This window comes from Taudactylus pleione, unplaced genomic scaffold, assembly GCF_031769625.1.
Source record: "Taudactylus pleione unplaced genomic scaffold, aTauple2 ptg000652l, whole genome shotgun sequence".
In the NCBI taxonomy this organism is placed as follows: Eukaryota; Metazoa; Chordata; class Amphibia; order Anura; family Myobatrachidae; genus Taudactylus; species Taudactylus pleione.
The window spans coordinates 4,713,849-4,741,108 of NW_028285054.1; the positions used below are offsets into that span (position 1 = coordinate 4,713,849).

The window sequence follows — 27,260 nt, forward strand, 5'->3', positions numbered from 1 at the left end:
GGTTAGGGTAGGGAATTAGGTTAGTGGTACTTACCTTAATTAGCGATCGGGATCTTCACCCCTGCCGGGCTCCCGTTGTCAGGATTTGGACGGCCGGCCATGTAATACCTACTACACCCATATATTTCTGTCCTATTAATAATGTGACTCCTGTATCTACCAGCCTGATGGCAACTCTATAATTATAATGATACTTTATTTATAAAGCACCAACATATGTTTGTTGATCACGATAAAAAAGACATACAAGGTAATGAAACAGAATGTAAAGATGGCCCTGCCCAAATAAGCTTACTCAGTAAGGGGGGAATTCAATTGAAAGCAATGGACGCAATGTGCCGTTCCGGAATGGCATATCACACTCACCAGCATCACAAGTTTTTCTTTGCACCCCATAGAGAGAGGTGTAAGGGGAAACTGGCGAAGTTAGCACTACCGTAACAGGCTAGTATGTGCGCAGGCGGGTATCGCCGCGATGCCCAGTGGTACAACGTGCAGTATTGAATCTCCCCCTAAGAGGTGTTGGGAAAACTTGATACAGGTAGGGAAATAGCAACCCTAGTAGCATACGGGAGGTGGATCAGGAGAGGGGCTCCTTATGGGCTAACACATGCCTATTACTTTTCAGTTGATGGCGGATGAGTCTTTTTAAAAGTTAACATCAACTGCTTCATAGGTACAGTATACTAGGATGCCATTCTTGCACTGATTAAGTGGAATGAGGATGCAAATGTTAGATCAATTCATACCTATATCCAACTGATAACTGATGGGATAGATCAGGCACGCTTAGTATACCACTCGCATAAAGCAGGATTTATACCTGGGACATTTCCTCTAGCGACAGAGAAGATGGACATAGTTTAAGTTTTACACAATGTCCATGGTGATATGAGAGCTAGTAAACCCAGCAGTATCAATATAAAACACCAAATAATGTCATGTGCAGCAATAAGTAATAGTTTGGAAATCTAATATTTATTCATCACCATCCACAGCCAAGAATTCACATGTATTGGTTCCATTAAGAGCTAAAACGTACAGATATGTAACCTAATGGCATGCTAAGAAAACAGTATGTATTCTCCTAAAAGGAACACACACAGAATAGAAGCACTCACATATACGTGGGATAGATTGCCTTCTGGGCTATAATAGAGCACCCGCTGTTATCAAGCAGGCCTGTAATCACCACAAGCGTGTTCCGCCATTTGGAAAGATGCTAATAGGTCTTGTAATTGATTGAGCTAAATAGTTGCTTGCCACAGCAATGCATTCTGAATATGCAAGCTCCATTTATTAGGCTGTAAAGATCATGGGGGATTGTGTATTATTAGCGTAGTGTGTTAGGTAGAAAGAGAGAGAGGTTTATTTTTGAGGGTAATGGACTTTTAATGGTGTTTAGGGAGGAGTCAATGCTAGGCAAGATAAGTGAACAATGGTTGGTAAGTATTAATGGGTTTATTTATAACTTACACCCCTTTCACATACAGGGCCTGATTCGGTAAGGATCGCTATTGCGATCGCAGCTCCGTAATCGCACGCAGGTCTGCTGCGAAAGTATGCTAATGATTGCTATCACAATGCCGTCGTACTGCCAGCATAGAGACACCCACTGCCTCCCACTACCGCTATCTCACTTCCATAATGCCTTGCAAACCTCCATAAACATCAGTAACATTGAGTACCATCGGCCCCTCACGCAGAATTACAGCAGCCCTGACCTTACTTGGAAATTGCTAACCTGGTTGCACGCAGTGAGTACACACGCTGCGTATGCTGACGCAATGGCTAATTTATGCACGCCCATGCAACGGCCTTCAAACGGTCAGGCACGTATGTGCTTCTCCGACCACTCCCCCGTCACCACCCCCAATCGCTCACTACCTGTCAATCACTCTGCGATGGCTCTGCGTGGTCTCCGTGATCATAGTGCGATCGCAGTGGTGCCTTCATGCACGCACACTGCAATGCATAAGCTTGTGCGGTACGCACCATCTGCGTACGCTGTTGCACTTGCGATCCATGATGAATCAGGCCCATAGAGCGAAAAGTTGGGTTTTTGTATGTGAGGGGACATCAACCCAGGTTTTTGCTATGTGCTGATGGCCGAATGCAAACAACCCGGGACTAAGGGGTCTATTTACTAAGTCAGGAGACAGAGTGAAAAGTGATAAGGTGCCAACCAATCAGCTCCCAACTGTCATCTCACAGGCTGTGTTTGAAAAATGACAGTTGGGAGCTGATTGGCTGGCACCTTATCACTTTTCACTCTGTCTCCTGACACTGCTTAGTAACTAGACCCCTAAGTCCCAGGTCCGCGACCCTGCTGATTACCAGGGCCGGGTTGAGACCCAGAAATTTGCTGGGTTAATAGCTCAACATTTTCCCGGGTCTTAAGTCTGAAAAGGGCATTATTGTGTTATTGGTAGTGGTGGTGGTGGGGAGCTGACTTTGGGCCTGATTCAGACCCACTCGCGAGCGGCTGTCCGCTCACAAGTGGGTCGATGTTCTGGACTGAGCATGCGCACGACGGAGGGAGCTCCGTCGTGCACATGCGCCAGACGCGACGAGCGAAGGAAAGTCCTTCGCTCGTTGTGTCCATCAAAGGGGGCGTGCTGTCAATGTTGTTTGACAGCACGCCCCCTTTGGTAGGCGTGCCGGGGGTGTGCCTCCCTGACGGGGGCGTTCCCACGGGAACGCCTCCCGTCAAAAGCCGGCCCACTGACATCACTAGTGATGTCAGTGGGAGTGATTTTGGCTCTGATAGAGCCAAAATCACTCCGGAGCTTGCGGTTGAAAACCTCAACCGCAGGCTCCGGCTCGCAATTTCGATGGTCGCGATGGTCTCGACCATCGCGGCCATCAAAATGCACGCTCGTATAGCCTGTGGGTGGTGACCCACAGCTATACGAGCGTCCAGAAGGACGCTCCATTTTCATGGAGGCCGGCCCTCATTCAGAGCGTGCGCTCTGCTCAGAGCGTACGGCTCTGAATGAGGGCCTTTGTTTGTTTTTTTAAATTTCATTCTATGTTTTTACATCTACAGCAACACTAATCCCCTGGACTAATTTAGATTTTTGCACACCTAACGATCTGGGGTAGCAGGGGCAAACACAAGATATGTAGAGGAGGGTTTCCAAATGCTTGCGGCCAACCCATGAGGGGGGGAGGGGGAGGAAGGGGAGGGGCATAATTAGCACATAAGATATAGTCTGCCTCATACAAAGTGCAGTGCATGTATATACAGGATAAGCCATTAGAAGCAGCAGTAGGGACAGGCTGTCCAAGCTGAATGTTTATTGTTTATTAATGAGGCCATCATTCCATAATACAAGTCACCTGCTCTGCGGAGCATTGGAGCAAGTCCAGGGGGTATATTTACTAAGTGAGAGTTTTTAGAAGTGGAGATGTTGCCCATAGCAACCAATCAGACTCTAGCTATTATCTTCTAAAAGGTGATAGTTAAATGTTAAGCAAAATCTGATTGGTTGCTATGGGCAACATCTCCACTCCTAAAAACTCTCACTAAAGAAGTAAATATACCCCCAGTAGTCTGGGGAAACGACAGAAAAACCTGGACATATATGTACACGTTGGTCTCCTAATACACTGGATAGTATATGTAATGCACACTGCTCTCTGATTGAGCGTTCAGAAGCATATACACAGCATACTTAGTAGGAGAAGCTGCTGCCACTGCAGCCGCTATCCACCAATTATACCGCATGTTGTGGCCGCAGCTCTAGTAAAATCATATTATGGGCCTGATTCATAGTTGTAAGCAAACCCGATGGTTTGTGTACAACATTGATGGTGGCAGGACTGTGCAGATGGGGAGGGTGCAGTCACGGGGTCCGTTTTACAAATCGGGGGGGGTCTGCATCTTTCGACACAGATTTCCTGGCTTCGGCTGTGGAGTTCCAGCGGTCATTCTGAACAAGCTTAGGCGATGATCACGCTGGCCGCGCTGGTCATCCAATTCTGCATCTTTGAACGCAGCACTCGGATCTGTCATGCCGGCTGGAGGCATCTTTTTTCTTCGGACGCTTCCTGCGGCATAATCATATTTTCACATCTGATTTTGGACGCAGCAGCAATGCAACAACTCTGAATCACCCCCTATCATACTTGCCTACCCTCCTGATTTGGTCGGGAGCCTCCCGAAAATTGGTTGCCACTCCCGGCCCCTTGGGAAGGTAGGCAAGCCTCCCGTTTCCCGGTGATCCAACTTGGCCCCCCCCGCGAATACAGTATAATCCCTGGCAGTGGAGGGGCCAGTGACGCGATTCGCGCTGAATCGCGTCATCATGGCCCCGCCCCCTGCTTCACAATGCCATTTATCTCGCCATTGTGAAGAGGGGCGGGGCCGTGATGATGCGATCGCGCTGTCACGTCCATGCCCCGCCCCCCATTGACAAGTCATGTTCCTGGCCACGCCCCCTTTTGATGTCACATGCCCCCCTGCTGAGGACGCCTGACAGCTCCCTCCCGGAAGGAGGGAGCTAGAAGTCGGCAACATTGCCCCCTACATACTACTGTTATAGTGATCAAGATTCTAGCCTCTGGAATTATATTGATATACAGGGGTCTATGGGCCTGATTCAGACCCGGTCGCAAGCACTGAGCGCTCGCAACTGGGTCGATGGTGGCCCAGAGCGTATGCGCACGACGGAGCCGGCTCCGTCGTTCACATGCGAGAGACCCGGATAGCGACGGGCAAGCCGCCACTCCGGGTCTCGCACCGAAGGGGGTGTGCTGTCGATGTTGAGTGACAGCATGCCCCCTTTGGTGGGTGGGCCGGGGGGGTGGCTGCCCAGACGGAGGCATTCCCATGGGAACGACTACCATCTGGGGCCGGCCCCACTGACATCACAAGTGATGTCAGTGGGAGAGCTTTCGGCTCTGTATGCTCTCTTGGGCTTGCGGCAACGAGACCCTACCACAAGGGTCTCGTCGCAAGCCCAATGGTCGCGATGGTCGACTCTTGACCATCGCGACCATCTTCCTGGCCGCTCACTATAGCTGTGCGTGGTCACCCACAGCTATGCGAGTGGCCAGGAGGCCGTTCTAAAAAAAAAAAAGACCGGCCCTGATTCAGAGCGAGCGCTCTGTCTCTGTCAGAGCGTCCGGTTCTGAATCAGGGCCATAGACCCCACAGTATTTAGGTTTCCATTGGACTAAGGAGTCAAGGACTAGACAAGGAATAGAACCCTTAACTAGTGTTTGGATTCTACATCTTCCCACATTGCAGCAACATTCAGGGGTATATTTACTAAAGTGCGGGTTTATAAAAGTGGAGATGTTGCCTACAGCAACCAATCAGATTCTAGCTATTATCTTCTAGAAGGTGCTAGACAAATGGTAATTAGAATCTGATTGGTTGCTATGGGCAACATCTCTACTTCTATAAACCCGCACATTTGTAAATATACCCCACAGTTTATCTAGACCAGGGGTGGCCAACCAGACAGAGGCAAAGAGCCAAAAATATCTGTAGTCAAGTTAAAGAGCCGATCGGCGTGGCCTAGCTATCATAAGGTCACACCCCATTTTTGTGCGCACGCCTTTGGTAGGACATTCCTAGGAGCATGACCTTGTGTCACACCCCCGTCTTTAGTCAGGCTGGCGGCGAGCTCAGCACATTGAAAATACACAATTTACATAATCTTCCCAATATAATATTTTCACTGTTGAAGTGAAAGAATAACCAGAGCAATATAGAAACCATTGAAATAGCCACGTCCACATAAAATACACAGAAACAAGCCAGATCCACATAAAATACATTTAAAATACACATCCACATAAAATACATATTGAAATCCAGAACCACATAAAATACATTGAGAAAGCCAGTGCCCCTTATGCAGTGCCCAGTGTAGTGGTGCCCCTTATGCAGTGCCCAGTGTAGTTGTGCCCCTTATGCAGGGCACCCTGTATTTTTTCCCCCTTACGCAGTGCCCCCTGTATTTGTGCCCCTTATGCAGGGCCCCTTGTATTTGTGTCCCTTATGCAGTGCCCCCTGTATTTGTGCCTCTTATGCAGTGCCCCCTGTATGTGTGCCCCTTATGCAGTTCCCCCTGTATGTGTGCCCCTTATGCAGTGCCCCCTGTATTTGTGCCACCTAAAGTAGTGCCCCTTAAGCAGTGCCCCCTGTCTGTGTGCCCCCAAAAGTAGTGCCCCCTGTATTTGTGCCCCCTAAAGTAGTGCCCCTTAAGCAGTGCCCCCTGCATTTGTGCCTCTTAAGCAGTGACCCCTGTCTTTTGCCCCCAAAAGTAGTGCCCCCTAAAGTAGTGCCCCCAGCCTAGTACTTACCTGACCACGGTGGCTCTGGCTAACGCTGATACTGCCTCGCTCTGACTGGATCTAACTAGATCCAGCAGGTGCACAGGGCAGGTTCCTCACATCGTGGGTGACATCATGACATCACCTGCTCAATGCATCACTGGGAACGCTGGCCTCTGAAGTGATCATAGGCTTCTTTAGTCTCAGATCGTTTCAGAGACCTGCAATCCCAGTTCCAGTGGAGGGAGCCGCATTTTAGAAACAAAGGAGGCGCATGCGGCTCGAGAGCCGCGGGTTGGCCACCCTTGATCTAAACACTTCAAAACTCACCACAACATGGACCTCTCAAACCTGAAGTTTATATGTATCCAGATGGTAATAGAACCGTTGGTGTGGTGATCGGGTCTAGACATCCTTATTATTAAAATTGGGCAGCATTCCATACCCTCACCCCTCCACTCTGCACAAGATCCTAACATTGTGTCAAAATACATCTGCAAGCGTTTGCTGGAACTTTTAGATCAGTTAATGATTTTATCACATTAAACCATGACCCTGACATCCAATGCCCCACAGTGCTGGTTTACCCATGCTGGTAGCCTCTCTTTACCAGTTTATTGAGCCAGTTATCTCTAGGTGTGGGGGCCTGGGCATTTTTTCCGAATATTTCCCCCTTCCCCAACATTAGAGGAATGGGCCCAATGCGGAGTACAGTAGACTGGAATATTAGTTGATAGAAGGCTGGCAGTGGCGTAACTAAGGGGCGTCGAGCAGGGCACCATAGGACTGGTGGTGCGGGGGGGGGGGCGCGGTCCGTCCCGTCCTAGTTAGGCAGTGTAGTGCCGACCGCAGTGTTTGCGGTCAGCGCTACACATTTACACAGGACCGGCGCTAGGTTTACCTGCGCCCAGCGCCGGTCCTGTGCTGCACAGCCGAGCCCCTTCCCTTCCCCTGAGTGCTTACTCAATAGCGCCAGGAGGAGGGTGGGAGGCGGGTTCAGGCTGTGCAGTTTAACACACACATCGCCACCAGCGCGGCAGCGATGTGTGTGTTAACCAGCAGCCAATGAAAGTCAGACAGACTCTCATTGACTGCTGCAGCACCCACTGCAAGAGCCGGGCTGGAGCTCACTCTTGAGCTCTGCATTTCGGCTCCTGCAGTGGGTAGTGGGAGAGACGTCATGATGTCTCTCCCACAATGCAGAGCGCGCAAGCCTGGGAGGACTAACGTGTGATGGCGGGAGCCGTGGCCAGAGCCGGAGGAGCCGTGGCCGGAGCCGGGGCGTGAATTCAGGTAAGTGTATTTTTTTTTTTAACTTGTGTGTCTGCACTACGGGGGGGGCTACTACTGGGGGCACCATTACTGGGGGGGGGACCTCTATTGGGGGTGGGGCACTACTGGGGACTACAACTGGGGGGGGGCTACTACTTGGGGCACTGCATCGGGAGGGGGAACCTCTACTGGGGACTACTACTGGGGGGGGGACTACTACTGGGGACACTATATAAGGGGCTTACTACTACTGGACCACTACTAGGGGCACTAAATAGGTAGGACCACTACAGGGGGCACTGTATAAGGGCACTGGATAGGGGGAATTACTACTGGGGGCCTGCATAAGGGGGACCACTACTGGGGGTACTGCATGGAGGGGGACTACTGCTGGGGGCACTATATAAGGGGCTTACTACTAGGGGACCACTACTAGGGGCACTAAATAGGAAGGACCACTACAGGGGGCACTGTATAAGGGTACTGGATAAGGGGGATCACTACTGGGGGCCTGCATAAGGGGGACCACTACTTGGGGCACTGCATGGGAGGGGGACTACTGCTGGGGGCACTATATAAAGGGCACTGCATAGGAGGTACCACTACTGGGGGCATTGCATAGGGGGGACTACTACTGGGGGCACTATATAAAGGGCACTGGATAAGGGGGACCACGACTGGTGGCACTGCATAGGGGAGGGGCACTGCATAAGGGGGACCACTACTGGGGGCACTGAATAAGGGGAACCAATGAGTGGCTGCATAATGGGGACCACTACTGGGTGCATTGCATACTGGGGCTACTGTATAAGAGGAACTAATTGGAGCTGCATAAGGGGGACCACAACTGGGGGTACTGTATAAGGGGCACTACTATGGGCCTGTATAAGAGGGACCACAACTGGGGACATTGCATACTAGGGGTACTGTATAAGAGGAACTAATTTGGGGCTGCATAAGGGGGACCACAACTGGGGGTACTGTATAAGGGGCACTACTATGGGCCTGCATAAGAGGGACCACAACTGGGGACATTGCATACTGGGGGTACTGTATAAGAGGAACTAATTGGGGGCTGCATAAGGGGGACCACAACTGGGGGTACTGTATAAGGGGCACTACTATGGGCCTGCATAAAAGGGACCATAACTGGGGACATTGCATACTGGGGGTACTGTATAAGGAGCACTATTGGGGTTAAGGTGCACATGGAAAGGAATGTTCAGAGTGACGATAAAGGGGTGTGTCATGTTGACACACCCCATTTTTAAGTGACCACATCCATTTTTTGCCACGTGTGCCTTTGCCGCGCGTACATAGGGGGGTGAGGGGTGCTCCATTCTTAAATTTGCCCTGGGTTCCAACTACCCTAGTTACGCCACTGAAGGCAGGTGACTACTTTTTTTCTTGTTTTAGTTATATATCGTTTACCCTTTTTGACATTTGAGATGCAGTCTGGGCTATCAGAGCATTCTATATTACTGCTTATTATTATATCTCTCGCTATGTCTTCAGCCTTTAGTGACTGACCTCCTTGGTGGTCTGTAATATCCTTGTATTTTACATTAGGGAGCTTCATAATCAATTTAATTACTGCATGTAATAAACAGTATGATCGTTATGTCATAGCACTGGTGTCATGGGTATGATTCCAATCAGGTCCATATTTGTGTGAAGTTTGTATGTTCTGCATGTGTTTGCATAGGTTACTACAGTTTCCTCCCACAATCCAAAAACATACAGTAAGTTAATAGTCGTTTGCCAATAACAACCCTAATGTCTATGTGTGTTTGTGTTAATGTGGTAGGGAATGTAGATTGCAGTCTCCACTGGGGCAGGGACAGATGTGAATGACTAAACTCTGTAATGCACTGCGTAATTTATGCAGGCGTGCCAAACGGTCAAAACGGGCGTTTTAAGGGTGTGCATAATTAGCAAAGCAGCGTCATCGACCACTTCACTTGGTTGTCTTTTAGCCTGAACTGCTCGCATGATTGCGGTAGGAAAATGTTACCATAAGAATTGCGAGCAGTTCATATGCCTTTCGATGTACTCGATTAATCTATTAAATAGCGGAGATGACGTATGATGCGAGCGGCCAAGGGGCGTAATTACAAGATAACGAGCACATGTTTCGGACGCTCGATCAGACATAGAAGCGTCAACAGACCGCAAAGAGCGAGCGCTCAATTTAAATAGCCGGCCCCTTTTTCTGAACGAGCGTCCGCAAATAGCGTCCGGCTCTGAATCAGGCCCTCAGTTCCCAACAGTGGTGTATCTATAATGGGTGCACCCATTTAGTATACCTACCTCTCCAGGGGCCTGCATCAAGGGACATATAATAGCCCCCCACCCCATTTTTAAAATAGGGACATAAGATAGTGCACCTGAAAAAGGGCCATGGCCACATGGGGAAGGGCCAGGGAAGATATAGGGGAGGCCAGGAGATGCTGGGGATAAAAGAAAAGGAAGCTACAAGTGAGAATGATAATAAGCAGGAAAATTGGCAGGCCCAAACAGCGCCCCCTGTCCTGCGGTGTCCTGTGCCATGGCACTGGTCGCACTACCCTAGTTACGGCCCTGCTTGTGCACAGATGGGATAATCAAACTGACTGAGATGCTAATTAAATCATCTGCGCTTAAGCATGGAAACACTATCTTTAAAACAAGAGCTGTTGGGGTACCTCGAGGGCCGAGGTTGGGAACCAAAGGGGTTGGAGGACATATCCACAATACAGTGTCACTTCTGAAAAACCTCTATTGGACAAAAGGGAAATTACTTTAATAATAATTTGCTAAAAATACCAAATGTCCTTAATTCTTCTTGGATGTTATCTGAGGATAAATTGGAGGACTGCTAAGCCCCCTGGCTATTAATATCTGCAGATGATGTTTCTGCTCACTTGAATTATATCAGTGCAGTAGAGTAGGGAGTATGACGTGTTACTTTTATTGCCAGTTTAATTGCATCTGTCTAACCTTGCATTATTTACAGTGGAGCCCAACACAACACCTATTACATTATAGAACAGATCTCTTGGAGACTGTTTAATCTTCGCACAGGATTATTTCATCACCTGAAAGCACATTGTATTAGTGACAGACAGTACAGTCATGGATGCGCTAAGCCTTGGATAGTGATAAAGTGTAGAGAGATAAAGTACCAACCAATCAGCTCCTAACTGTCACTTTACAGGCTGTGTTTCAAAAATGGCAGTTAGGAGCTGATTGGATGGGATTGTCCTTTATCTCTCTCCACTTTATCTCTCTCCAAGAGTTAGCACATCTCCTCCATAGTCTGAAGAATGACTTACCTATGTGTCTCCCATACATATGGTAGAAAAATATAAAACAATAGGCTGTATTGCTGGAGCCATACGGATTCTTCTGCGCTATGTTGAATACAGGACTAAGTAGACGGGCTTTCTCTCCTTCCAGACGTGGGCGAGATGTCTCAATGTACATGTAGAAGCCTATCAAAAAGAAATACAGACATTGCGTTATAGGCAGGATATAGTGATACTACAAACACCCTCAGAACTAGGATTTATTGGGGGAAGGGGGGGGGGGCAGGCTCGCCTACTCTCCAGAAATAGTCGGGAGCCTCCTGAAAATCGGGCAAGTCTCCCGGAACCGTCCGCTACCGGTCCGTACCTCCTGTTGCTGCCCACACCCCCCCCCTCTCTCATGGCCGCCCACGTACTGAGCAAAAGTGGGCAGTCTGGGGGTGGGCAATGACAATTTATGATGAATTGCAACATTGTAGCCCCGCCCCCTGCTTTACAGTGCCTGGAATATCAGCTCAGTGCAGCAGAGGCGGGGCCAATACGAGCCGTCTTGCCCCAAGCACCGCCCACCTATTGCCATGCCACGCCCAGCTGCTGTCAAGAGAATGCCGACTATGGGGTGGGGGGAGCGGGAATATTCTCAAAAGGATGTTGCACATTGGGCTTGATTCAGAGTTGAGCGCAAACCCGATGACGCAGCAGCGGATCACAGATGCCGGTAGAAGGCGTCTATTTACAACGGACACCTCCTTAGAATATTACTGCACAGCGGCGGCTGTGTAATAACGTGCATCTCTAAATCAGGCCGGTAGTTAATAGACATCTGCTATAATTTCCTTATCTGCGTTTAAAGAATGGCAGATGGAATATACTGTAATTAGATGGAATATAATTAGATTGATGACTCAATCCATGGGAAACACTATCATTTTCCTTTACAACAGTTTTTTTTTTTTTTTATAAATGTCCCAAATTATATTTCACAAAAACAATCTGTTCTAATTAGATTAAAGCCAGACGCACACACATGCCAAAACTGCCGGCAAAAATGGCAGCAAGTCCAGTACCGCGGTGCCTGTGGCCTCATTATGAGCATAGCGCCCAAGAATGATCTGATGAGAACAATCACTGTAGATTCTTTTTAGCCTTCTGTTGTTATAATGCCAACATATTACACAGCCCTTTGTAGATAGTGTTTCATTCACATCAGTCCCTGCCCTAGTGGAGTTTACAGGCTAAACTCTCCCACTCACAAACGCATTAAAGTAGCTTGCCAGGAGGTTTGTGTGCGATAGCTGAACTACATGGAGGAAACCCACAGAGGCACTGGGAGAACATACAAACTCCACACATATAGGGGCCCTGGTTGGAACAGAACCCATCACCCCAGAGCAGTTAGGCAGCAATGCTGACTATTAATCAGAACATGAACGCTGTGGTCAGAATGTTACTGTTTGGAAACAATGGGCCTGATTCTGATTTGGACACAACGGCGATGTCGGATGCAGCGGAGCGATGTTTTCAATCTGCGCTCATCTGAGTCGCACTGCGCCCGTGTCTTGATTTTGTATGTACAGAGTCGCAGATGGATTCAGACACATGGTAGCAAGGCATGGTGGTGTCGGAGAGGTGGCCAAAAGTGTTCATAAAAAGAGGCCGGACTGTGGGTGTATTATTATTATTGGGTGTTCCAGGGGTCTGCCTGCACTCTTGGCTATGTTCCCAAATACAGAACCACAGTGTCAGAGGCCAGTTTCAGAAAAACAGTTGACCCAGAATCTGCGCAGCCCGGGACTTACTGGAGTAGTCGATGTGCAACGTGTTTGTGTTGATGGTGGTGTGTTCTCAGCCCCCGGGGGATCTGCACACAACGCAGATAGGGGAAGTGGGTGTAGCTCAGTCCGTCACACACTATTTCAGGCACTGGCATATTTTTGCAATATTGCGAGCACGAACGTAGTTGAGAATGCAATAGCTTATATCCTTGAATCAGGCCTATAGTTATATAGTATGATACCCATACAGTTCCATCGTATGATACCCATACACCCCAACTGTGCCAATTTAGATGGTATATGAGGAACAGACTTGTTTTGAACACAGATCAGTAAGTTAGGAGTTATGTCCCGGTCACTGCTGCTGTACATAGCAATGAATGGATGTTTGGAGGGAAGTGTGGTAAGGGGCAACCCAATACTTCAAAAGCATTAGGCACGCCCAGGCCATGCCCACATTGCAAAGTGACCACTCATTCTATCACGATTTCCGGTGCTCCAAAGTTGGGAGGTATGTGGTACCTACTGAGAGTCTTGTTGAATACCATAGTTACTATGGGGAATTCTAAATATATCAGAATCGTCACTAGAAAGATCAAATCAATGTAGCAAAATTTTAAATACTTCAGATTACATTGATGCACAATTGAAGTTCTTCCAAATGACTTCCTAAACAGAGCTGCCTGGGAGCCCCCATTGAGGGGGACTATTTCATAAATGGCAGGGATCCAATGCTTAGAGACATTTGTTGTTCAGCTAACAGGGGCAAAAACACTTAGAAGACGAGAAGGGACAGGGTACTTTTTACATCATATTTACCTACTCCCCTGGATTGTCCGGCAGACTTGCGTAGTATCGGGTAGCTCTCCTGGGAAAGCAGGGCACCCTTCCAGATCCAGGCCACTCCCCTAGTGAATTGCGCCCTAATGGCGGCATTTCTTAGCAGGGCCGTGAAAATGATAACAGGAAATTCTTCACTATGTCTACTGGACTTGCCACTTGGACCTCCCCATCCCCACCTCCCTAGGGGATGTCCCAAAAGCAGGTTTTTTTTAATAGAGAAGCATCTGCCACTGAACAGGAGGGAAGCGTGGCAGACAGAGAATGTTTAAACATTTTGTTACGGCACTTATATGCTTCATCAATACATCGCTTTTAATATATAACTTTTGTTATGGCGCTTATATGCTTCATCAATACATCGCTTTTAATATATAACTTTTGTTATGGCACTTATATGCTTCATCAATACATCGCTTTTAATATATAACTTTTGTTATGGCACTTATATGCTTCATCAATACATCGCTTTTAATATATAATGAGGCCACCAGGCATCTTAGATCTCAAACAATAACTTGTTCCCTTGCACCTGATATAAATAATGTCCAATATTTCCATAGTCTCATTAATACTGCAGTGGACATATACTGTACCTTGCTTGGACCCTCCAGCATCCGTCGTAGGCCCAGTGTTTGGTGTATATCTAGTATCTCTTGTGCTTGCGCTTTGCTTCGTCCAATCAAAAATATCTGCGTCGTCCTGGGTGAATAAGCAGATGTTACCGTCCTCAAATCCACAGTGAAATTCCCCTGCAGAAAAAAAAAAAAAACACATTGGAATTAAGTTGAATAAAGTTAGCAAACTACTCACACACTTTCCACAGCTGATGGCTGACCAGAATAACGTTCTCATATGCGGCTTTACGAGTATAATAAAGGTGAATTTGTGGAAACTCTAAATAAATCCATTAGCTCTGCCAGTAGCCTCCGGTGCCGTCATTGTGTCTGATATTCAAGTGACCTTTCAGCGTCCCTCCTGTCAGGCGACCACATCATGCCTCTGCACCTTGGCTGTGACAGTCCCGTATCTCCATTGCCCCTAATTCTATAGAACTTTTCGGCAAGCAGACCCCAATGTGAGTAAATGTTTACCAATTACATTTTCTACAGAGTAATGTGGATATATTGAATTATTTGTCAATATGTTGCCACATTCGGTGCTGTCCAGCGCATGGATTCTGGCAACGAGGGGTTTCCTGGTGTGGGGTACCGATAGGGTATGTGATTATGAAGGGTTTTTCAAAACATGTAAAACTCCATTAAAGGACAACTACTGTGAAATAAAAAAGCTACTAACAGCCTTTAGTACAACAACAAAATAATATACTTAATTGTTTCATATGGTCATGGTTTAATATTAAGGGGTCTATTTACTAAGCAGTGTTGGGAGACAGAGTAAAAAGTGATAAGGTGCCAGCCAATCAGCTCCCAACTATCATTTTTCAAACACAGCCTGTGAGATAACAGTTGGGAGCTGATTGGCTGGCACCTTATCACTTTTACTCTGTCTCCTAACACTGCTTAGTAAATAGACCCTTTATCTCAAAGTGAAAAAAGATGGTACATTAATAAAGTCCTCTGTACTGGCCGATACAGTATTTCTAGCTTTAGAATTCTGACTAGTTTGCTGTTTTCTACATTCTGGGAGCAGGAAAACTGCCTGCTCAGAATTCTACAGCCAGTTACGCTGTGAGTATAGGAAATTACAGCGAGCCAATTGCTATCTCCTTTTCTTTTGGGATATTAAACAAAGGCCATATTGAAAATAACATTATTTTAGCTATTATGTTTCATATATGTGATAGATATATTCTGCTACCTGTGAAGTTACACAAACCATAAAGAGAGGAACTTAACTCTAACGTCACCAATCTGAAAATGTACCACTATTGGCGCTATTCAATTAGCCCCGATAACTTAATGGGGGTGAGAAAGGGAAGTAGCCTCGGGCTTTATCGCCCGAGGCTATTCTGTTAGGCTCCCTTTTTCACCCGATACCTTTGTTAACGTCCGTTAAGTTGACGTGTTCATGGGCGTTATGGGTTAACGGGCATTAACACGCAGAATCCGTGAAAAGTTCACGGATTCGTGTGTTAACAGGGTCGCAGCACCCGATAACCACTTAGTTATCATGGATTTTGTTTTACTGTGTGTGGAGTGGTGAAAAAAAATCCCTGATAAGTGCTGCTCTTCGGGGCTAAGTGAATAGCTGCGGGGGATCAATTAGCCCGCAGGAAATCATCAAGGCTTTTTGAATTCCCCCCTATATCTAATTCAGCTTCATAGGAAAACTTCCCCTGTGGTCCAGTTGACAGCAAGCAAAAAGGTAAGCTTATTATCTTAAAGTATATTTGATTCATTATAAGTATATAGCAGACCTGAGAACCCACCTTCCCGATTACCTTATCCAGAGAAATACTTTGCTGATGTTTTCCCTTGAAAAGTTAATTATATTTATGAACATTTCAGTTTCTATAGCCCCTTTTGTGTCAATATGGATTTATTATAGAACAGTCTATTTTCATTTTATTTAAATAATTATTGTATTATTGCTTCTTTGACCAATTAAAATAAAGAATTAAAAAAAAAAAATACAATCCTTTCAGTAGAAAATTACTTTCGCTTAATTCTGAAGAATAAGAATCATTGTTTTCCTAAAGTATATTTTATCGTGTTACGTTTTTATACACAGACTAAACAATTTTATAAATATGATGTATCATTAGGCTTCAGTCACAGATAGTGAAGCGAAGCCCAGTGACCAAGATTGTGAAGAAGCAGTTCTCATTCTTCAGAACCTGATGTCGCTGGTGATATATATAAAACCAAAGCATCGCCCACCAGCTACCCTTATACATTTCTTCCGTTTCGCAGTCTTGGATGAAGATGCCGTTCCTAAAAGTACAGTAAGTGTATTATTTACTGTATTGCGCTATTTTGTCTAATGAGCCAATGAAACCCTCAAAACACAAGAGGCATTTATATCAGGCAAACACACACGAATGGAGATCGCTATTGCGTATGGATTGGCGTCGATGGACGCCAGTTTCCGTGAAATGGGCATTTCTGAGCAGTAACTGGGCAGTAAATACACACTCACATAGAGCTGTTCCATCACATGGGAGTGCCATGGGAGCATTGTGGCGTGTTTGCCTACTTCCTTGCCTGATTATACTGCCCGGACAAAGATGGGGAACCTGATCTTTTGCAATCAGCATGGGGTGGGTGTTAGTCCGGATATTAACGATAATGGCTGTACATGGAAAATCAGTAGCTGGGACAAGCTTCCACATACACTTATATGTATTATCAGTATACATGGGTGGGTTATCACATTGCATATGGAATTATTGTAAGTAAGTTGCGGAAACCAAACATAAAAGCGTCTCAGAATAAGGCTCCTATTCATAATAAGGCTCAATGTGTTTTCATGATTGAATTCAATGCATTTTAGTAACACAGTGGCATCTTTTTACTTAATGAATAATGTCTTATTTTAATTTAAAGAAATATATTAGTTTAATTACTTTTTTTTTTATTTACACGTCAGATCCAATTTGGTAACCCTACACCCTGACATTAAATATTACCAATCATCCCACTTCACAGACACTTTGAATAGCCCTGACGTAGACATGTGCTCGCTAGAGCAAGGATGTACTGAACATGTGTACTATTAGTACTATATGTATGTACCAATGCAGAAACAATGCCACCGTGAGTTTGGTCACATGATGGCTTGTGCAGCACTGCAATGGTTCGCTGTTCCTGGATCTGATGGGATTAAAGATGAGCCAGACTCTTTGTGTTGCTGGGAGACGGAGCGGGGTGTGGTTTTGAACGCTAGTGTCTGATCTCTTGCACTCGCCTTTGATCTCTTGCACTCAGGGGAATATCTTTCTATTGGCCAGGATGGCACTCGCCAGGGGTGTCAGCTGGTGAGGGGGCGCCGGCTCGACCCGGCAGTGCCACCTGCAGCCAGTTCTGTCTTTCAAAAGTCTGCTGATCTCTCAGCCAGAAGCATCAGTGCCGGATGACGAGGGAGGGGCGATCACAGCCCGTACAGCCACCAAGGTGTCTGTTTGCTAACTGCCAACAGGAGGGGGGCACCAGTCTCTTACTTTGCCAGGAATGCTCAGACCCCTAGATACACCCCTGCTTGCAGTCACCTTTGATCTCTGGCACTCACCTTTGATCTCTTGCACACACTCACCTTTGATCTCTGGCACTCACCTTTGATCTCTGGCACTCACCTTTGGTTCAGCTGTCATGAGAGAGTTTTGTTTAATTGTTTGGCGCCAATTACTCTATTTAAATAGATATGTTGTATTCAGTAAATCTGGTGACCCTGGTTAAGGGTGCATACATGGCACATAAACAACGGTTATCTGGGTACCAGGATCTACCGCAAGACCATCTATAGACAACATGTGGCAGTGCATAGCCAACACTAATAACTGCAACATATGAGGAACCGCGCATAATGAAGCCCAGTGGTTCTCAATTCCAGTCCTCAAGTAGCTACAGCAGATCATATTTTCTGGATTCCTTTAATCATGCACAGGGGAGTTAATCTTTCTCTGGATCAGTAATTAACCCACTTGTTTCCACAGATAAACGTTCTGAAGAGATGACCTGCTGGGGTACCTGAGGACTGAATTTTAAAACCACTGCTGTCGACACAACTGACAAAGGCAATTTGAGGATCTGCTGCAGTACCAGCTGCAGACAACAGATGGCAGTCCCGGTAAGCCCCCTATGGGCCTGATTCAGAGCCGTTCGCTATTTGCGGTCGTTCGTTCAAAAACAAGGGGTGGCTATTCAAATGATCCGTTCGCAAATTGCAGTCTGTTCACACCTCTAAGTCTGAACGAGCGAGCAAAACATACGCTCGTTTATTTGTAAAAAACGCCCCCTGGCCGCTCGCACCATACGTCATGTCCGCTATTTATTAGATTAATCGAGTACATCGACCAGCGTATGAACTGCTCGCTATTCTTGTGGTTGGTTTTTGCTACCACAATCTTGCGAGCAGTTCTGGCTATAAAATAACCCAGTGACGTGGTCAATGACGCTGCTGTTTTAATTATGCACACCCATAAAACGCCCGTTTTGACCTTTAAGCACGCCTGCGTTCGGATCTCCACTCCCCATTTTCAAGCACCTTCCCCTGTTACCAGCCACATACGCCTCATTCTGTCACTCAAAATAGCAGGCATTCGCTATATTGCGAGCACATGAATTTCGGCCGCACTGACTGGTTCGCACATGCGTATAACGATCCGTACGCATGCGCAGATGTGCGAACATCGCTCGGAACGAGCGTACTGCCGCTAGCTAGTGGCTCTGAATGAGGGCCCATGTTTGAACAAATAAGAGGGCAGACTGATTAGAGTACTATTGTCATAATCTGCACTGCCCATAAGCGGTACATAGTTTATTTTTAACTCTTGTTAAATATTCCAAGAGCTGATAAACTTCCCACTGGAATGCAGCAAGCTAATCAATAATGCAAATAATAGCTATGTAACTAATACACCCATGGTAGCAGTTCATGGTAATGTTTTATATTCTTCCATACAAACTGCAGTTTTCATGGCTGGCTGCACTAGTGATACATTGTTGTGTCTCCTGTATGGTACGAAAACATGTCATTATTTTAATCACATGCATGCTATTATTTATTTATTTTTGCCTCTCCTACTGATGAAAGGGGATGTTTCCCTGCAGGTGGTCATTTCTTATACTCATATTTATATTTCATTTCTGATACTAACAGGGCTCACCAGCAGGTGACTTTAGAGGGAGCTTTAATGAAGGAATTCTCCTGACTATTGTGCATCTTAGATACTTACTGATATGATAGATGAGTCATATGATTTCTTTACATCTGGAAAACAAAAGGTTATGCTCTCAGCTTGCTGGTGAACCTATAAACTGCAAATAATCTGAAACTCAGCGTGAAACAAGGAGAGAACACTAATAATGACTTTTTATGCTTAAAGACATCTTGAGCAGGTGCCCAGATGCATCTAACTATGAGGATGATTCAGCTTAGGATGAAATTGGAAAGCTGCACGCAGGCTATAGATATGATGTATGCACGCGGGCTATAGATATGATGTATGCACGCAGGCTGTAGATATGATGTATGCACGCAGGCTATAGATATGACGTATGCACGCAGGCTATAGATATGACGTATGCACGCAGGCTATAGATATATGATGTATGCACGCAGGCTATAGATATGATGTATGCACGCAGGCTGTAGATATGATGTATGCACGCAGGCTATAGATATAATGTATGCACGCAGGCTATAGATATGGTGTATGCACGCAGGCTATAGATATGATGTATGCACGCAGGCTATAGATATATGATCTATGCACGCAGGCTATAGATATGATGTATCCACGCAGGCTATAGATATGATGTATGCACGCAGGCTATAGATATGACGTATGCACGCAGGCTGTAGATATGATGTATGCACGCAGGCTATAGATATAATGTATGCACGCAGGCTATAGATATGGTGTATGCACGCAGGCTATAGATATGATGTATGCACGCAGGCTATAGATATATGATGTATGCACGCAGGCTATAGATATGATGTATCCACGCAGGCTATAGATATGATGTATGCACGCAGGCAATAGATATGATGTATGCACGCAGGCTATAGATATATGATGTATGCATGCTGGCTATAGATATATGATGTATCCACGCAGGCTATAGATATGATGTATGCACGCAGGCTATAGATATGATGTATGCACGCAGGCTATAGATATGCAATTCCATACTTGCTAATAATCAAATGCAGCAGGAGGTGTATGACACCCCCTGCTGCATTTGCAATCCCAGCACTGCGACCGAGGTTGGATAGCGCTGGGCGCTGTCGGCCAGCTGAGTAAGCCTCAGCTCACTTAGGCTGGCCGGCTTGCGAGGCCAGGAAACTGCATCCGTGGATGCAGCCCCTTGCCTTCCCAAACCTGGAGAACAGGGCCGACCCGCCGGCCGTCCCAGGCCTTGCACTGCCTCTTAAATGCCTCTGCCTGCCTGTCAAACAGGCAGAGGGATAGCAGGGGCAGCGTGCGATCACGCAGGACCCGTTCTGTACATTCGCAGAAAAAGTGCCTGTACAGTAGCTGCGAGCAGCCGTGGAAGCCATAGGCGTGACTCAGAATCACACAGAGCTTTTGATACACACCCACGAGTCAAATCAGGCGGGTACGTGCGATCACTTCGCCACCATCCAGTTCCCACCCCACAGTACAGAACTTGTCGGAATAGAGCGGAGGTATGCACAAATGTGTAACTTAGATTCTGTGCATGTGCTGTATGCAATAACTCAACGTTAAACACCACAAACATTAAAAGAAATTGCATTTTCTGCAGACGTGCACTTGGTTCTGCTCTTTTTTTTTTATATATGAATTTTTAATTAGGTGATTCTTACTGTATGAATTATTTTATAATTGGCTGAAAAAGCATTTTAACACTGTAAATGACATTTATAGAAGCAGTCCCCAGTGTTCTGAAATTTGAAACTGCAAGTCTCATGCAAGCCTGGAAAGAAATATACAAAAATATGTGGAGCGTGTCCAAGTCTTAATATTCTGTAAATATTTAGCAAATATGCTAAAAAACTAAAAACAAAAACCTCACAAATAGCCACATTGAAGACGCATATCCACTACACGATATCGCTCCATGAGCGATATCGTGTAGTATGTCCCCGGCAGTGGTCTGCTCAATGTCCTTAACGACAATGAGCACCCACACTGAATGATACATCGTTCAGTGACGTCACCCTCCCTCATCCCCGTACTTGCAGAACTTGACAATATGGTCAGGTTGTCCTGCAATTACGGGTGATGAGCGACGTCATCAACGACCAGTGGGAACGCGCATCGCTGGTCGTTGACGGCACAGCCACTGGACGATATAATGAACGTTTGAACGATATCATTATTGGTCATTATATCGTCTAGTGGATACACGGCATTAAAGCTTGATGGAAAATTAGCCCATGTATATTGTGCAGGACTGATTAGCCAAGATGCAATATTATTTGCCCAAGTTTTTGACTTTGGAAGATGTAGGGTCTGATTCGTAGATGGACGGAGTAGCAGAGCCACACACAAGCGACTGCAATTCCGTCCAGCTCAAATGCTAATGCAGAAGGAGGTGTCTTATGGAAAAAATACACAAAAGCTGCTACTAATAGAGTTTACTACTACATTCACTAAAGTGATAATAAACAGCAGCCAATCAGACATTAGCTTAGTCTTTAGTGACAGAGAGCTAACAGCGCATTGGTTACTATGAGTTATAGTAGATCACATTTGTCTACTAATTGTTCCATGCCATATGTAAATTTGTACACAAGGCTGTTACTTTCTGTACAAAGTGATTTTATTTGTTACTATTGTGTCACCAATTTCCTTTCTTTAAATTAATGGGTATAAAATATTTCTCTGCAATTGTGATTGAATATTGCGTTCTCTGATGTGGTAAAATTAGATAAATTCTACAGACAACAATGAAAATGTTGGAAAATTAATTTCCTAACAACTGGTATGGTAGTTAGTGTTAGATCATTCATACAAGCGATCTCTTGCTGCAGGGGAGATCTGGATTGGCTCTCCCCTGCTTCAGCTTTTAATAGCTTGGAGCAGTTTTCAGTGGCACCCCCAGTGATGACGATATCACCATTGAGGCAGAATCTGCACTTGAACAAAAGCTTTCAGATTGTGCCCTTTTTGTTGGGTGAAGACAAATAGTCCTGTTCTATTGGCGCCACCACTGTAACACTCAAAGCAAGTTTTCATTTTCACTATAGGTTCATAAACATCTTGTTTCTATATGTAACCCTGGCTCACCTGCTGGAGAATGATGAGTATTCTCAGCCAAGGGTTTTCTTTATTTAATGATGGACTGATCTTCATGATATTAACGTCCTCAGGATTTTGTTGGATCAGGGCTATGCAACTGATTTAGTGCCTCCAACCAAGCCTCCTAGTGTTCAAGTCGAATGTTAAATACTAATCACCAGGAGATTGCTTGAGAAGTTCTCCTGGACCTGAGTTGTAATGGTAGAACTATATTCTTCATCCCACCAGAGTAACTGGACACCGACACAACTAGTAAAGTTTACTGCAGTTATTTTGTAAACAAAGCCTTAAAGATGCCATTAGCTTGAGAGTTGACTTCGCATATAGCAAACAGCAGTTGTTTCATCACTACAATGATGAAATGATGAATCCACTTAACAGTAAAGAACATATGCGTTATACAATAAACATACCTAGAGCATTGCAATAAAACGCCTGGAATGATAGTGAAGAATCTCATGACTTCACCCCAAATAACTTTACCAAAGGCAGAGAAAGTTCCAAACCTTAGTGCTGAAGAAGCCCGAGTTCGTTTGATCTCTCTAGAACCAATTTGTGTTTCACCAAGGGCAAGAGAAGAGAGAAAATCCTTCTGGACTACCAATGATCCTGATTTATGTTACAGATAGGGGGTATCAGTAGAGGGGCTTTGGCTGGGTACACACGTAAAGATTTTCTGTCCAACCGTCCAACCATCCAACTTGTTGATTGGTTGGAATGAAATTCTGGTAACTTATGGGAGTAACTGATGTTCAGCAATTTGCTCCTAAATGCCAGAAAACAGATGAAAATGGTCTTCAGACAGGTTTGTTAAATGTTTGATCTAAACAATTTGTTCTAACAACAGTTTTTGTCCATTTTCCGGCATTTGGGAGCAAATTGCTGATTATCATTTGCTTTCATACCTTACCAGATTTTCATTCCAACCAATCAACTAGTTGGATGGTTGGACAGAAAATCTTTACGGGTCTTTCCTGGACCTTATTTTGGATACTTTGGGTAACTAAAGATAGTTGGTGCTGTGGTTCTCTAAAGTTCTATGGATTAGCAGATCACACTCTTTGGCAGGTCATTTCTTAGTATATATAACAGTAGTCGCCTCCTGCTTCACACTGGTAGCGGGCAAAGTAGGAAAGGCTTTTTCTCCATGGTAAGTGAAGGATTAGTGCATGGACCCCATAGAGAGGCATGAACAGACATAGAGGGGAATGTACAGACATAGAGGGCATATACAGACTCACTGTATAAAGTGTGCCATGCCAGTTCCTCAATCTGCAGTACTGTCGTTTCTGCCCAAAGAAACTATTTGCGAGTGAGGTTGAAGGAGGCATAACCCACAGCCAACCTGCTCTCTGCCATGACCAGTTGCTCTAAATCTGGCTCAACAACAGTTTTAGTGGCAACTGGCAAACCAGAGACTGTGATGCTACTGCAACAACCATTTACAAAAAACTGCAGAAGCTCATCCTGTTACCAGCAAAAATGGGGGCTTCTGCCAGCGATAGGGATTATTTATCACTTGGTCTCATACTTGCCTATTCTCCCAGAAGTTGCAGGAGGTTCCTGATCATTTGGGGAGCCCCCGCACCTCAAAAAAAGTAGCCAAATCTCCCGCATCCCATCTACTTACCTAGTGAAGTGGGCAGAATGGGGGAGATAAAAACGTGAGTGGCTGGTCTGTATGGAGGGGGCAGGGCTAAAATGATGCAAAAATGCGCCATTTAGCCTCGCTCCCTCCCCACGGTCCCACGAATCGCTGTATTTTGCCGCAACAGGGGCGGGGCCTAATGACATCAGAGTTCTGAAGAAACAAACTGCATCTCCAGAGGAGATGGAAAAAGTAGGTAAGTATGCTTGACCCTATACATTTATGTGTTACCGCCGGCTCACTCATGGGCATACATTATCCTCAAACACTAGCTTGTCTTACCACTGTTAAAATAAACAATCCATATGGCCACCTTTTCCGAAATAGGCCCCTAAATACTGTATGATGCCTTCTCACAGTGGCCCTCATTCAGAGCCGCTCGTAAGCGGCAGTACGCTCGGTCCGAGCGATGTTCGCTCATCTGCGCATGCGTACGGTTTTTAGTACGCATGCGCGAACCAGTCAGTGCGGCCGAAAATCGTTTGTTCGCTATATAGCGAATGCCTGCAACTTTGAGTGACAGAATGAGGCGTATGTGGGTGGTAACAGGGGAAGGTGCTTGAAAACGGGGAGTGGAGATCCGAACGCAGGCGTGCTTAAAGGTCAAAGCGGGCGTTTTATGGGTGTGCATAATTAATACAGCAGCGTCATTGACCACGTCACTTGGTTGATTTATAGTCAGAACTGCTCACAATATAGTGGTAGGAAAAAGCAACCACAAGAATAGCGAGCAGTTCATACGCTGTTCGATGTACTCGATTAATCTATTAAATAGTGGACATGACGTATGATGCGAGCGGCCAGGGGGCGTATTTTTCCAAATTTCGACCGCAAGTTTTGTTCGCTCGTTCAGACCTAGAGGCGTGAACAGACCGCAAAGAGCGAACGGTTTATTTGAATAGCCACCCCTTTTTTTTAAAACGAACGACCGCAAATAGCGAGCGGCTCTGAATGAGGTCCAGTGTTCACTTGTAATGTGTTCATCCAGAAAAAAAAAAATGGGGACTGAAAAATGATAGCGGGATTTTCTCAGGTAACACTGGTCCTGATTCAGAGCCGCTCGTAAGCGGCCGCTCGTTCGTTCTGACCGATGTTCGCACATCTGCGCATGCGTACGGATTTTAATACGCATGCGCGAACCAGTCAGTGTGGCCGAAAATCATTTGTTCGCTATATAGCGAATGCCTGCTATTTTGAGTGACAGAGGGAGGCGTATGTGGGTGGTAACAGGGGAAGGTGCTTGAAAACGGGGGGGTGGAATTAGATCGCAGGCGTGCTTAAAGGTCAAAACGGGCGTTTTAAGGGAGTGCATAATTAATACAGCAGCGTCACTGACCACGTCACTGGGTTATTTTATACTACGAACTGCTCGCAAAATAGCGGTTGAAAAACCAGCCACAAGAATAGCGAGCAGTTCATACGCTGTGCGATGTACTCGATTAATCTAATAAATAGCGGACATGACGTAGGATGCGAGCGGCCAGGGGGCGTATTTTTCAAAATTACAACCGCAAGTTTTGCTCGCTCGTTCAGACTTAGAGGCGTGAACAGACCGCAATTAGCGAACGGTTCATTTGAATAGCCACCCCTTGTTTTAGAACGAACGACCGCAAATAGCGAGCGGCTCTGAATGAGGGCCTTAATGCATAATACTGGCCCAAAAATATGCACAATTCCACAGCCTAATGCGTTGTGAAGAGTATTTTCTGTAGTTTTACAAATTTCGCTGCTCTCTAGTCATTGTTTTCATCAAACTGAGTTTTATATTTGTCTTGTTCATGGTCATAACACAGCTCTACTGTGCTCTATGGGTTGGATACAACTTTATCCTACTGGTACAGTAGATCTTTGTCATACAAGTGCGCCATATTTTCCTCTCTAAGCAGATTTTCGAACTACATATTTTCATGAAATACTACACATACACACGTATATGCATATATATATATATATATATATATATATTTGAGATGAGGAGTTCAGTTTTGCTGATAACTGAACATACCCAAACTTTGGGGTTCTGTGTCCCGGTTCGGATCACTTTGGGGATCCGTGTAGAACCAAGCCCGCACTTGGGTCTTATCGCCAAGTTCGGAACTCGAATCTAAGAAACTGATCTTGCATATTTTTGGATTGCATTTAAGTCCCTCCCTTGTGATTTCAGGTGCTGTGAAGTGGACGAAAATGACTGTAAATTAATTTTCTTGATGTTAATTAATACTATAGGAACAGAAAGAGGTCCAAGTAATATGATTTAGCTATTTTGATAAATTTTTAAGGAAATACTTAAAAAAAAATAACCAAAACGCACACAGGCACGTAAACACACATAAACACACACATGTACATGACTATAACTATCCGGAAAAAAAAACCCATGAGAGAAAACACAATAATTAAAAGTTGCAGGAGGATATTTGCAGGCAATTACAGCAATGAGATGGTGAAAATTGTACATTTTGTTCATGCGCACAAATAAATCTCCAGACACAAATTAAGATAATACAACACACGTTGCCAATGTGATTTTACCTCAAAGCAAACACTCTTTGGTCCATCTAGGGCAATTTAGACTAATGAAAGGAAAGGTGAAATTGGTTGCTGCGGTTACAGGACATTTGTAGTACATACACCGCGCTGTGAGATAAGCCTTACAGCGTTCATTATATAATTATATAAATAAATAAAGAAGAGTAGAAATCTGCCAGAGTTAAGGGCTTAGCGAAGTTCACAAGCAGAGTAATGAAAGAGAAGTGAACTTTATATGGAGGAGACAGAGTGCTAATTTTTTTTTTCTAAGTAAAGAAATTCATAAAGTAGCCATAAAGGTCAATGTTTGAACTTTTGTTCTCACGCTTAAAAATTCTGGACAGAAAATATCTTACATTTCCCTGTTGCCTCACATACACATTTTGTCAAAAATGTATCAGCGGGTCATTCTATTATGTATTGCATACATTCAGCTCATTGATGCTGTTTAAAGTATACCCATTGCTTATTAATAGTAGAGCAGTGGTGCACACAGGTGGGGTTCCTGAGTACCTAAAAACCCCTCCTGACTAACCTCAATAGCCTAATTTTCTAGCAGTGTAATGCAATGATTCATGGGTGTATAATGATTCATGGGGGTCCCACCCCCAAAAAGAGCTATTTCATTGCATAGTTCCTCTGAATATATATATATACACCCATATATATAAATATATATATATTTATTTTATTTTTAATATATACAC

The 27,260-nt window shown here is 45.2% G+C and overlaps 1 protein-coding gene across 3 annotated transcripts in view; it reads right to left on the minus strand.

Annotated features, from left to right (window-relative positions):
- MDGA2 (MAM domain containing glycosylphosphatidylinositol anchor 2) overlaps positions 1 to 27,260 on the minus strand; it is a 918,945-nt gene that overhangs the window by 27,681 nt on the left and 864,004 nt on the right. For all 3 annotated transcript variants that reach the window (XM_088455291.1, XM_088455288.1, XM_088455287.1), the window contains 2 exons: positions 14,059 to 14,214; positions 10,875 to 11,033 (listed from right to left, as the gene is read on the minus strand). In XM_088455291.1, the coding sequence (XP_088311417.1) occupies positions 10,875 to 11,033; positions 14,059 to 14,214 (315 nt within the window). The remainder of the gene's footprint in view (positions 1 to 10,874; positions 11,034 to 14,058; positions 14,215 to 27,260) is intronic.